At 39.6% G+C, this 13,681-nt stretch overlaps 1 protein-coding gene across 4 annotated transcripts in view; it reads right to left on the bottom strand.

Moving 5' to 3' along the window:
- REXO5 (RNA exonuclease 5) overlaps positions 1 to 13,681 on the bottom strand; it is a 41,439-nt gene that overhangs the window by 26,468 nt on the left and 1,290 nt on the right. For all 4 annotated transcript variants that reach the window (XM_082645618.1, XM_082645620.1, XM_082645619.1 and 1 more), the window contains 5 exons: positions 9,297 to 9,406; positions 8,201 to 8,327; positions 6,820 to 6,916; positions 3,475 to 3,618; positions 858 to 946 (listed from right to left, as the gene is read on the bottom strand). In XM_082645618.1, coding sequence (XP_082501744.1) covers positions 858 to 946; positions 3,475 to 3,618; positions 6,820 to 6,916; positions 8,201 to 8,327; positions 9,297 to 9,406 — 567 coding nt within the window. The remainder of the gene's footprint in view (positions 1 to 857; positions 947 to 3,474; positions 3,619 to 6,819; positions 6,917 to 8,200; positions 8,328 to 9,296; positions 9,407 to 13,681) is intronic.

Consider the following 13,681-nt stretch of genomic DNA (forward strand, 5'->3'; position numbering starts at 1 on the left):
CCTTTTGCTGACTAGAGAATCCAATATGAATGAAATTAAAGCTAAGCAGGCTGCTGAACATTACAGTTAAAGTAACCAACACAGCACAATTTCTCTGGGAAGGATGTGCCCCAGAGGGACAGAAATAATAACATCAATTATAATTGTACTATTTACTGTGTACTACAACCCACCCTTAGCTCTTAGCCACTCTGTTCAGTGTTGAGAAACTGTTACTTGAGTACTAAGTGAGAGGGATACAGTGCCTCTGAAAGGAGACTTACTAATTAGACAAAGTAAAACACAAGGGGAGCTTAAGCAGGAAAATCCTACTTCTGATCTTAAATGTGTAAAACTAAGCCAAACCAATGGTAATTCAGGCAAAGTCTTCAAGGCAATAATAACAAAACACTTGTTCAAAAGACAGAAGCAATCAACTTCTAGTAATATTCAAAAATTAGATTAAATATATCAACTAGGGGCTTCCGTGGTGGCGCAGTGGTTGAGAGTCTGCCTGCCAATGCAGGGGACACAGATTCGTGCCCCGGTCCGGGAAGATCCCACATGCCGCGGCGCGGCTGGGCCTGTGAGCCACGGCCACTGAGCCTGCGCATCCAGAGCCTGTGCTCCGCAACGGGAGAGGCCACAACAGTGAGAGGCCTGCGTACAGCAAAAAAAAAAAAAAAAAAAAAATCAACTAGTTAGAAAACTTATGTGATATTTATTTCTCATCCTGGAGCAAAGATCCAATTTTTCTAAAATGTGATTAAATGGGTCTACTTTCAGTTATTTAAACTGAATACTAGAAGTGAACGCACTCAAGAAAACTAGACCCTAGTTTGCAACACTCCAGCTGAAAAATCAAAAGTAGTACTTACCATTTCACAGTCAAGCCCAAAGAGAGGACTGTTGTCGGTTATAGAACCACAACATTTTGTAGGCACAAAGTTTTCACAGTCAGGAAAACCTAGGAGGAAAAGGAATAAAATATTTGCCTTTAGAACTAGAAATGGTAAAAAGTACTCCTATATTTATCCAGGTGAAACTGAGATACCACATTTGTGGGGCACCTTCTCTATGTTAGACACTTGAAATATAAAATTAAATAAGACAATTTCTGTCCTTAATTTTTTCTCCATCTACTCATTTTTACATTTTGGGAGAATAATGTAGGCTGCTGTTATTGGAGATACTAGGGACTTCCTTGCAGTTACCAAGTAACAATTTTTTCCTCCTTATTAGAAATTATAATTAAATTGTGGCTAAATCCAAAGTCACTGGACCTTTCCCATGTAGGCACTAAGGAAGGATGAATAAAGTATGCAAATGACTGCATGTGGCATCTTTCTTTCCTAAATAAAACAAGAAAAAGTAGGAATGAGATTCCACCATAGCAGAGATCTAAAAGGATTTCATGGTAGGCAGAATGTTAACATTCACCATATGCACTCTTGTACTCAACTCTACCCTTAAAATTTCTCCAAGATCTCTCTTTAGAAACGTGCCTCATTTTCTGGAATCATAGCCTGAAAATTCCCTACAGAGGCTCAGATATAGGCTCAGGGTACCCCTTCCATTGTGTACCCTAAGTCAGTAACCAGGCACATTCAGCTCAGAGGCCCAAAAGTGTCTGAATCATTGAAGATTCCTACCTTCAAACAGAAGCTGAAACAGTAAAGGTAATACCTAGATCTTATTTGACAAGAAACTAAGGGGAGTATGAAAAGCTTTGACCAGTTTCTATGTCACAGTACCCTGAAATTTCCAACTGATTACAATTAAAAGAATCAAAATACAGTCTAGACCAGAAAGGAGTACCCCCAAATCCTGGAGACATTATACTTGCTGCCCTCCTTATCTATATTATTAGTACCAACAATAACAAAGAGTAACTTTTTTAAAGCACTATGTGCCCCATGCTAAGCTCGTTTTGTACATTAACTCAATTAATCCTCATGGCAATGAACTATTAACTCCCCAAAGACAGCCCAATTAAGAAATGGACAAAGGATCTGAAAAAATATACAAATGGCCAATAAGCATATAAAAAGATGCTCAATATCATCAGCCATCAGAGAAATGCAAACCAAAATCACAATGAGATACTACTTCACACACACTAGGATGGGTATAATCAAAAAGGCAGAGCATGGGCTTCCCTGGTGGCGCAGTGGTTGAGAGTCCGCCTGCCGATGCAGGGGACACGGGTTCGTGCCCCGGTCTGGGAAGATCCCACATGCCGTGGAGCGGCTGGGCCCGTGAGCCATGGCCGCTGAGCCTGCGCGTCCGGAGCCTGTGCTCCACAACGGGAGAGGCCACAACAGTGAGAGGCCCGCGTACCGCAAAAAAAAAAAAAAAAAAAAGGCAGAGCATAGCAAGTGTTGGTAAGGATGTGCAGAAATTGGAACCCTTATACATTGCTGGAGGGAATGCAAAATGGTGCAGCTGCTTTGTAAGACAGTCTGATAGGTCCTTAAAGGTTGAACATAGAGTTACCATAGGATCTAGCAGTTCTACTCCTAGGTATATACTCAAGAAAAATGAAAACATATGTCCACACAAAACCTTGTATCTGAATATTCAAAGTAGCATTATTCATAACAGCCCCAAAGTGGAAACAACCCAAATGTCATCAACTGATGACTGGATAAATAAAATGTATAACCATACATGGAATATCATTAGAATGAAAATAAATGAAGTAATGATACATGCTACAACATGGATGACCCTTGAAAATTTGATGCTAAGTGAAAGAAGCCAGTTACAAAAGACCACATATTGTATGATTCCATTTATATTCACAATAGGTAAATCTTTTAACAGAAAGTAATTAGTAGTTGCCTAGGGCTAAAGGGCACTGGGGGGAAACGATAGTACAGGGTTTCTTTTGGGGTGATGAACATGTTCTAAATTGATTGTGGTGATAGTTGAAAAACTCTGTAAACATACTAGAAACTATTGAAATTGTATACTTTAAATGGTTGAACTGTATGGTAGGTTAATCATAACTCAATAGGGCTTTTTTTTTAAGGAATTTTAACATGACTGCTGTGATTAAGAGGTAATAAATAAAAGAATTTTTATTAAATTCTTGCTACATAACGGACCAAGGCTCTGAGCCTAGACTTGTCCTATTTATTAAAGAAAATGGGGGTGGGATGGGTGGGAGGAGGATTAGAAGTACCACAGAAGTGTTAAAGTTTTAAAGACATATTGACTTCTTTTCAACATACTAAGGAATGAAAGAAAAATGAAAAAGGAATAATTTTCCCACAATATTTAAGGTCATGTTCACGTACTACCTAAAATCAATAATGGTACACATCCTACACTTTAGGAGACATTGCACTGCAAGTATTTCCTCTTTAGTAGAAGATGGAATAAATCACTTGGAAAGCAGCCCATAAAAATGAACTTTCAATAATAATATTTTTAAATAAACTGATAGATATTCTTCCATTGTTACCAACATCAGGTTAAATCTAAACCAACCTTGTAATGGAAAGTGGTATGTTTTCATTTCCTCCTTTGTGAGAAGGCATCTGGTCAAGCTTACTTTCTTAGAGCCATACTTTTTAACGATGGGGTCATTCTGCAGGTTGATGAGGACTTCTGTACTGGAAGAAGGTAAAGACCCTGAAACAAGGACAATCGTACATATGTTAGAATCTGTGTTTAAGAGGCCTCAGAGGACATGTCCTTTTAATGTTGTATAGGGTAAGCATGATGAAGATCAAAAGATTTTTAAGACCCAGCCCCAACTTTAAAGGAGCTTGCACTCTCATACACTTATAAAGAACACAAAGAGAAAATAAGTCTCAAATGGGTTATAATAATAAAAGCTATAAAAGTGAAAGGGAGAATATACTGGCTGAGATGGTTAGAGATGGTTCAAGAGAAGAAAAGATTAGCTGAGTCTTAAAGAAAAGGCAGAATTCAGATATTTGGTGTATTAGACCAGTCCGTTACAGTGTCTGCCACTCCTAATAGCCCATTCTAGCTAAATCTACTGCACCCCTAACCACTTGCTCATGCACCAGCAGGGGTGCTGGTTCTTTAAGCAGGGCTGGTTACTGATTGGATTAAGAGTGGGGACTTGGCTAAAGAGGGAGCCATCTATAAAATGACCAGTGACTTGATATTCCTTGTCAAGACATGCTCAAAAGGGACAAGGGTAATTAGCTAAGCTGATCAGATTGCTTGCTTCCAGAACTGAACTAGGAAATAAAGAGAACACACCAGTTAGAACAGAAAACAAAGAAGCTAAGATGCCATGAAAGGGATGGAGAACAGCTCTTCACCAGAGGCACTTAGATTCTTGATGACTTTCTAGTCCACATGCATCCTTCAAATAATACCCTCTCACTTAAGGTGGCCTCAGTGAGTGCCTGGTCCTTGCAACCAAAAATGCCAAAGAATCAGAAGTAAGGAAAGAGGGCATCCCAGGTAAGATAGAAATGTACAAAGCAAACTTGGTATGGTAGTGACTAGACCAGTTGGGGAGAAAAAAAGGCCTCTGTAGAAGAGCAGTATAAGAAACAAGGTTGAAAGAGGAGGATAAGAGTAGACCACTGCGAATGCCAGACTCAAGAGTTGGAACTTTAGTCTATCATTCCATATATAAGATGGAGCAACAGAAAGTGCCTGAGAAGGGAAGTGGCATAACCAAACAGTACTTTAAGAAAGATCAACCTCAAAGATATGTGGAAAATGAAGTAGAGAGAGAAATGAGAAATGACTTTGCAATAATTCTGGCAAAAAAAAAAAAAGAGTCTGGATTAAGATGATGGAGGGAGGAAAAAGGTTATAAGAAAGAAACATTACACAAGAAAAACTGGTAGAGGGACTTCCCTGTTGGCTCCTAATGCAGGGGGCGCGGGTTAAGACTGCGCTCCCAATGTAGGGGGCCTGGGTTCGATCCCTGGTCAGGGAACTAGATCCCACATGCATGCCTCAACTGAGTTCGCATGCCACAACTAAGGAGCTCCCAAGCCACAACTAAAGGAGCCCTCCTGCCGCAACTAAGGAGCTCACAAACCACAACTAAGACCCGGCGCAAACAAATAAATATTTTTTAAAAAAAGGAAAAACTGGTAGAGCATAGTGACAGAGTAATTCAGTTCAGTCAACAAAATATTTACTGAGTACTTATATGCCTGGTATTGCTCTAGCCAGTAGATTCCCCAATGAACAAAATCAACTAAATTCTAGGTGAACTTAAATTCTAGTTGGGAAGATGGACAATAAACAAACAAGTACATAATATAGCAGGTGAGGATAAGGACTATGGAGAAAAGTAAAGGCGAAAAAGGAGGAAAGGGAGTGCTGGGGCAGGAAAAGGGTTAATGTCATATATTTTATAATCAGGGAAGGTCTCTCTGATAAAGTAACATTTGGATAGATTCTTAATAGCAAAGGGAATGAGCCATGAAGATTGGGTATGGGGAACCAAAAGAAAAGTAATTCTAAAATTCAATACTGGTGGCTTAGAGAAAAACAGTACCAACAGAAAAGGGGATTTGAAGTTGGGAGTCTGTTATTTAGGGATGAGAAAAATGCTTTTATATATGCTATGATTGAGGGTACAGTGGAGTATCCAGGTAGCAACATCCAGCAGGCAGTTGAAAATGCAGGCCTGGAGTTTGGGATATCAAACCTAAAGACAGAGGAGTTATCCACAGAAGAGTGATGGATAAACTAGGGAAGAACAGATGAATATTTCAAAAGAGAACTGAAGAAAGATCAAAGTGTATGGACTATATCTTGGGGACTTCGATATTTATTTAGGTTGGGAAAATGAAGCAAAATCCTTAGGAGGACAGAGAAGTAGCTATAACCCTCTAGCTCCTCAATGCTTACAGGATAAAATCCTAAGTCCTTAGCATGGCATTTACAGCCTGCAAGACAAAGCTTTAACCTACCTCTAAGCCTCATCTCTCACCATTACCTGCCCTCTTATTCCATCTCCACCCCCTAATCATCCTCAACAATCTATATTCTTCGGTCACATCAATTTCTTTTTTCTGATTACATCCTTTCTTTTACAGCTCAATGTCTTTACCTGAGTTTTGAATCTCATAATGACTACTCTGTGATTCACTCAAAGATGTTTAAAATACAGTGGATGTCAAATTAAACAAAGCTGCAGGTCCGATATGGACATCTATTAGAAGGAAAGGGGAACAGTGGAAAGGTAGGAAGTTAGATGCTTTTGAGACAGAAGATAACAGGAAACACAGTCATGGAGGACATGGAAAGGAATCACTAGTTATCCCTCACCACTTTTTCATGTCCCGTCAGTGCAACTATTCAATAATTTAATTATTTCTGAACAAACCTACAAAAAGCATTATTGAACAATACTTACCTTACTATGTGCAATGAATGAACTGTTAAGGTCTATTCCATCACTCACCTCCTCTCCCCCCAAAAGAGAAGGTCAGCTATAACTTGCTAACAGGACACAACCCAGTTTGAAAAACACTGCTATCATGGATATTTACACTTTAGCTGGCCAGCATCCAAATCTGCCTATTCCCCCCTGTGAGTAGTATTAGTGAGTATCCCCTACATTAGTCAAAGGCAAGATCTTCCTTCCCATGTGTACACTTGTGGGTACAAAGACCTAGTAACAGTTTGAGTCCAGTGTCAGTGATATCCAGGGAGCAGACTTAGCTATCTAACCTAACCAAATGATTTCTGAGGCATGAACCCTGGTTACGTTTCCTGCTATCTAATCCCCCTTGGTACTCACCCATTTTTTCCTTAAAACACACACACACACACACACACACACACACAAAATTGCTTTTCTGCTTAAGTTACTTATAGTCATACCTTCCATTCCTTTAGGCAGATCCCCAATTATTTGTTTCTTTTGCAGCCCAATGATATCAGCTAGGAAATCAGATGATGGGGGAGGCAAGCAGAACTTCTGAAAATACATAATAGGTTTTTACAAAAATGCTTGAAAACAGTTAAAATACTGTCAGACCTAGACTTTTATTGTCAGCTCAGTGCTATGAAAGATCTGGACCTTAATTGTTTGCACTGTAAAATGAGGACTGTTTCCTTAAATTGTAAAAGTGACTAAATAAGTGAAGCCACATTTATCCTACCACAGAAGTTTTCTTTGCTTCTCTAATTACACACTATACAAAAGAAACAAACATTACAAAAATGTATAACTTAGAAAAGCAAAGTTCCTTATATTTTTCAAAGCACTTTCATATCTATTACTTTAGTGGATAACATGCCAGGTGGATGACACAGAAAAGCAAAGAGATTGAAAGCTTAAGTCTCAGGCTCACCTGGGCTTCAATTCCAGCTGTAAATTCCACTTACTAGCTGTAACTTGGGTGCGTTACTCAGTTTACTTATGTATAAAATGGGAATAAAAAAGTATCTCTTGGGGCTTCCCTGGTGGCGCAGTGGTTGAGAGTCCGCCTGCCGATGCAGGGGATATGGGTTCGTGCCCCGGTCTGGGAAGATCCTACATGCCGCGGAGCGGCTGGGCCCATGAGCCATGGTCGCCGAGCCTGTGTGTCCAGAGCCTGTGCTCCGCAATGGGAGAGGCCACAACAGTGAGAGGCCCCAAGTATATCTTATAGGACTATTTTAAGAATTAAAGATGATGCATACAGTATGATTAATATAGGGCCTAGCACATAGGTAGTGTTCAATAAGTGAAAGCAAAAAAGAAAATGGAGACCCAAGGGGGTTAGGTTAGGGCTCACCAATTCAAATGCTCTCAGGGGTAAATGTATGAAACAGTCTGATAAAGAATGGAGGAGGCTATGGTAAAATGGAGAGCACATGCCCTTTCTAAAGACAGCTGCTATTCAGCTCCAGGTACTGTTTTAAGGGAACCTAATCTTGTGATGTTGTCAAGAGAGGCCAAAAAATATAGATTTTATGTAAATTTTACAATTTTTGAAAACACCAAAGCCCAAATAAAATGTGACAATATCAACTACAATCTGGGAACTAAATTGCAATCTGGGATTAAGGGTTTTGCCTAGATTACCAAAGAAAAAAATGAGAGATAAATCTAATTTCAACAATCTAATCTCAGGTATCAAGCATAATCTTTTTAGCTTTCTACAACTTCTATTGCTTGTTCAATTAGGTTGCCAAGGAGCACAATTTGAGACACGTGCACTAATCTCTGAGTGTGAGGACCCGACTCGGGTCCGAATACAAAGTTTTCTTAACTTACGTGTCTGAATGTCTTTCGGAGAAACCCAAATTCCAAATAGAACCTGTAAAAGTGTAGCTGACTCATTCCCTGCAGTATAAAAACCACCACGCTGTTCAGGTGGTTTTGGTGAAAAAGCCGGCACCAGCTGTTGAAAAATCAAACCAACAAAGCTAAGACTGATACCGTCAAGTCAGTTACAGACATACAGAAGGGAAGTGTGAAAAAAGCACTGAGCAAGATACTGGAGTTTATCATCACTCACTGACTGCCTGGAAATGGAGAACAGTTATTACTGCACAGAATTCAAATAAAGATCTCTTGAGATAATTATTTATTCCATTCAAATCAAGTATAATACCAAGTGAAACACAACGCATTCAAATCCAAAATCCTATTAAGATGTTTTAAATTGGAACTAATTAAGCTCAGTTTACAAAGGCATATCTTCAAGGTCCAAGTCTGCTCTACAGTCCTTCCTAAGCCAGTAAAGTGACCGGTTTCCAGAAAGCCAGTTCAGATAAAATGACAGAGCAATGATAGTATCTGTTAAGGCAGAAGCGGGCTTTCGAGGTATGTAGCCACTCCACCCGCAGACTGAAGTGTACATATGAAAATCTCTCTACTGTGTATTGGTACATACAGAAATGCAATTTTCATTAGACATTTAATAATGGCACTGAGAATATCAGAATAGTAAAATTCTCTCTGCCCTTGATTTGTAAAAGAAGAAAAAAGATTGGGATTCTTAATACATGATCATGTTATTTCAATCAGGTCTCCACTGGAGGTTATAAACCAAAATACCTATAGCAGCCAGACAGATACTGTAAATAAGGGAGGCAGGCCAGGTGGGACACTGAAGTGTACATCTATAACAGGAGGCCACTATTCAGCTTCAACAAATTGTTGCCATAAGGACAGTTGCCAGAGTTTTTCGAAGAAGTAAAAAACATGGATATAAAGGGATTCCCAATTTAAATTGTTGGCAACTTTGTAAAAAAAAAATTTAGTAGGACATTCTGTGTGGCAAATAAAAAACGTCAGGTAGACATGGTCCTCTAGATACCAATATGAAACCTCAGGTCTATACCCACCATTTACGTACTTCTCATACCTAGGTTTAGGAACACTGGATTTGCCCAGAACTGCATACTTCAGCAATTCACATAGCTGGCCATGAGTTATTTCACGGTTTTCAGCAAATAAAATGGTTAAGCGGGCTTTCTGCAAAGATAAATCAGAGTATAACAAATTATGATTATAAAGAACATCAGGGCCTCCCTGGTGGCGCAGTGGTTGAGAGTCCGCCTGCCGATGCGGGGGATACGGGTTCGTGCCCCGGTCTGGGAGGATCCCATATGCCGCGGAGCGGCTGGGCCCGTGAGCCATGGCCGCTGGGCCTGTGCGTCCGGAGCCTGTGCTCTGCAACGGGAGAGGCCACAACAGTGAGAGGCCCACGTACAGCAAAAAAAAAAAAAAAAAAAAAAAAAGAACATCAACAAAACATGGCAAATTTTTAAATATTCTAGTTTCTATTATTTTAGCATACTCTAAACATAAGGAGGGCTCTTCCTAATTAGAAGTGAAGGTCTAAAACAACAACCTGTGATATGACATTATTAATAGGATATTTAATAAACACTGATACAGAACCTTAATTATAGACACTTGGTTAAGTGCTAGGGATAGCAGGATGAATAAAACATGACTCATGCTCTCAAGAAGTCCATTCTACTACGGGGAAAAATGCAGAAACAGGTAATTCCAATATAATGTGGGTGCTAGTATAAAGGTAAGGGAGCAAAAGAGGCTAACTAACTGCCTTGGGGATTGGAGAGTTTTGGAGATAGCATCACTGAGATTAAAGTAATGGAGTTGAACCTTGAAAATAGTCAGCCAGGTAGGAGGAAACATTGTGTCTAAACACTTAGTTTGGTTTGGCTGGAGTCAAGACTACATGTTGCAGAGCAATAGAGATATGAGAGAAGAGAGAAGTGGGAGCCAGTTCATAGATGATCAATGTGGTCTAACCTAAGGAGTCAGACTTTAAGCCTCTCCTTAAAATAGCTTTGTACTTAGATATAGTTATTAAAGTAATTCATGCTTGTTAAAAAAGTCAGATAATGGAGAAGGGTAAAACAGATAAAACACAACAGATAAGTGAAAATAAGTCACCTGTATTTGTACAATTCAAGTACAAGTAATACCACTTTCATTTTGGTCTGGAAGGCAGCAGAGTAATAGTGGTTAGGAGCTCAAGCCCTGGAGTCACGCTACCCAAGTTGAAATACCAAGCTCTACCATTTTTTTTTTTTTTAATTTAATTATTTGGCTGCGTCGGGTCTTAGTTGCAACATGCAGGATCTTCGTTGCAGCATGCGGGATCTTTCATTGTGGCGCACGGGCTCAGTAGTTGCGGCACACAGGCTCTCTAGTTGTGGCGGACAGGCTCTAGAGTGCGCAGGCTCAGTAGCTGCAGTGTGCGGGCTTAGTTGCCCCACAGCATGTGGGATCTTAGTTCCCGGACCAGGTATCAAACCCATGTCCCTGCACTTGAGGGTGGATTCTTAACCACTGGACCACCAGGGAAATCCCCCAAAGCTCTACCATCTTAAGTGCCTTAAGATGTTAAGAGCTTAGGGACAAATGCCTTGACCTCTCTAAGACTAAGGTTTTTTCATTTACAGAATAACTACAATTCTACCTCATGAGATTACTGGGAAGACCAATGAGGTACATTGTAAGTGCAATGTACTGAGGCCAGTGCCTGACATACCCTAAGATAAGTACTTAAACACCAGATATTATTATTATTATTATTATTATTGCTATTTTCCCCTGTGACTGTTTAAAGCTAATGTTGAACACTTATTATTAGTCATTTACAGTTCTGATCACTTTATATCTATTAAATCATTTAATTCTTAAGTCTTCTCAAGTGGGCACTACTGTTATCCCCATTTTACAGATAAAGAAATGGAGGAACAGATAAGTGGCAGAACCAAGACTAGAATGCAAGCTACAGATAAAGAAATGGAGGAACAGGGGCTTCCCTGGTGGCACAGTGGTTAAGAATCCGCCTGCCAATGCAGGGGACACGGGTTCGAGCCCTGGTCTGGGAAGATCCCACGTGCCGTGGAGCAACTAAGCCCATGCACCACAACTACTGAGCCTGCGAACCACAACTACAGAGCCCGTGCACCTAGAGCCCATGCTCCGCAACAAGAGAAGCCACCGCAATGAGAAGCCCGCGCACCACAACGAAGAGTAGACCCCGCTCGATGCAACTAGAGAAAGCCCGTGTGCAGCAATGAAGACCCAACGCAGCCAAAAATAAAATAAATAAAATAAATAATAAAAAATAAAATAAAAAAAAAAGAAAGGGAGGAACAGATAAGTGGCATAACCAAGACTAGAATGCAGGCTGCAAAGCCCAAACTCTTTCATCTCTACTTCATACGTTTCCCAAGGGATTATACTTTACATTGTTTTGTAACCAACTCTGGCCACCAAGAAAAAAAAAAGAGAAAAAAAAAAATTGGGGCGTTCCCTAGCAGTCCAATGGTTAGGACTAGGCGCTTTCACTGCCATGGCCCAGGTTCAATCCCTGGTCAGGGAACAGAGATCCCGCAAGCTGCGTAGCGTGGCCAAAAAAAAATAATAATCTGTAAATATCTTTCCATATCTGTTAAACATAACAAAAGTCAATTTTAATAATAGTCCACTCTTTAAATTTACTTAAAACTTATAATTTATTTGAAAAAATTCCCTATTGATGACACTGTTGTTGTTTTAAAAAATTATGAACAATATTATGATAAGCATCCTTGTACACCTATTTTTCTCAGGATAAATTCCTGGTCAAAATAAGCATGTATATCTTATATTCTGACAATATTGCTAACTCCTGAAAGAATATACCAATTTATATTTACCAAACAAAACTGTATGTTATTGATAATGTATGAGTAAAGAATCTATATGGCAGTGAGTAATCATGGTTGCCGAACATGCGATGTCAGAGGCTGAGCAGGGTGAGGAGGGCATCCTATAGGGGAGAAAGCCCAGGACTAGGGGTAGGAACCCAGGATATATATGCAGGACAGTGGCCCAATGTGAAGGGTCAAAGCCTGAGCAGTATGAGGAGGGCATCCATGCAGTGGCAACTGGAGAGCAGTGAGGCTGGCATCAGATGTCAGAAATTGTTTACAGTAAGGAGGGCATCAATGCTGAGGGACAAAGAGAGCTGTCACCAAATTCAAAGCCTGAAAAGGGTGCGGGTGTCCATGTGAGAAGGGTGAGGGTAGTAGCTTGTCACAGCAGCAATGAAGGCATTCAGATTGGAGAGTGACCTGGTATAGGATGCAGAATGACAAGGGCCCAAGCAGGGTAAGGAAGGTGTGAGGGTATGGGGCAATGGCAGCAATGGGAGACTGATCAAATATATTGAAGATAATGGGAGTCAGGTTTCTCACTGTTATATAAGGAAGTTATAAATATGAAAAGGGAGAAAACTAGAATGAACCCTGTGGAATTGGATTGGAAGTAGAGATATTGATATGAATTCACAGTTTTTCAATATGTATACAGAAAAATATTTAAATGTAAACATACGTGTGTGTATAAACATATACACACATATTTCCTAGCTCTCTTTTGGGGAGTAGTGACATACCAATAGCAATAAACACATCTAGCACCCAGATCTTGATTTCTAAATGTCACTCTCCACTAAAAAGAACTAAGTCTCCTGGAAGAAGTGGCCGATTCCAGGGCTGGGGCAGGGAAAGGACAGAAGAGTCTGGAACATCTTTTTGTGCCAGAAAAATAAGGAAATGCTCAAGCATGTTAAAGGGACACAGAAGCTAGCTTAATGGCCAAATCTGGGATATTTTGAGCAGCAAAATAAATACAGTAATGGATTATAACTCAATGAATAAAATAGATATCCACAAATTCATACTAATAAAAAAATGAATAAACTGCAAGTTTAATGAGGAAGCATCTCCCCACAAAATAACAGAGAAAAAGAGTAACTTTAGAGAAGTTTAGCACACACGTTCTTAATCAAGTTATCAAGGTTAACATCACCAGTAATGGGACAAATCAAACTTGTGTACAACCTGATAAAATACAAGAGAACAGAATATCACTTCTGTGATATTCCTGCCAAAGATGTATAATCTGAATCTAATTAATGAGGAAACAAACAAACCTAACTTCTACAAAATAACTGGTCCAGGATTCTTCAAAGGTAGTAATGTCACAAATGTCAAAGAAAAGACTGAACAGTTGTTTGGATTGAAGGAGACAAGACAACTAACTGTAACACGTGATTCTAGACTTGATCTTATTGCTAAAAAGGACATTTTTAGAACAACCGGAGAAACTTGAATGGGGTCTGAGTATTAGATGGTAGCAATATATCCATGTTATTTCCTGATTTTGATGGTTGCATTTTAGTTATGTAGATTGTTTGTAGGAAATACGTAAACACTA

Source organism: Mesoplodon mirus (assembly GCF_964341445.2).
Source record: "Mesoplodon mirus genome assembly, chromosome: 15".
Taxonomy (NCBI): Eukaryota; Metazoa; Chordata; class Mammalia; order Artiodactyla; family Ziphiidae; genus Mesoplodon; species Mesoplodon mirus.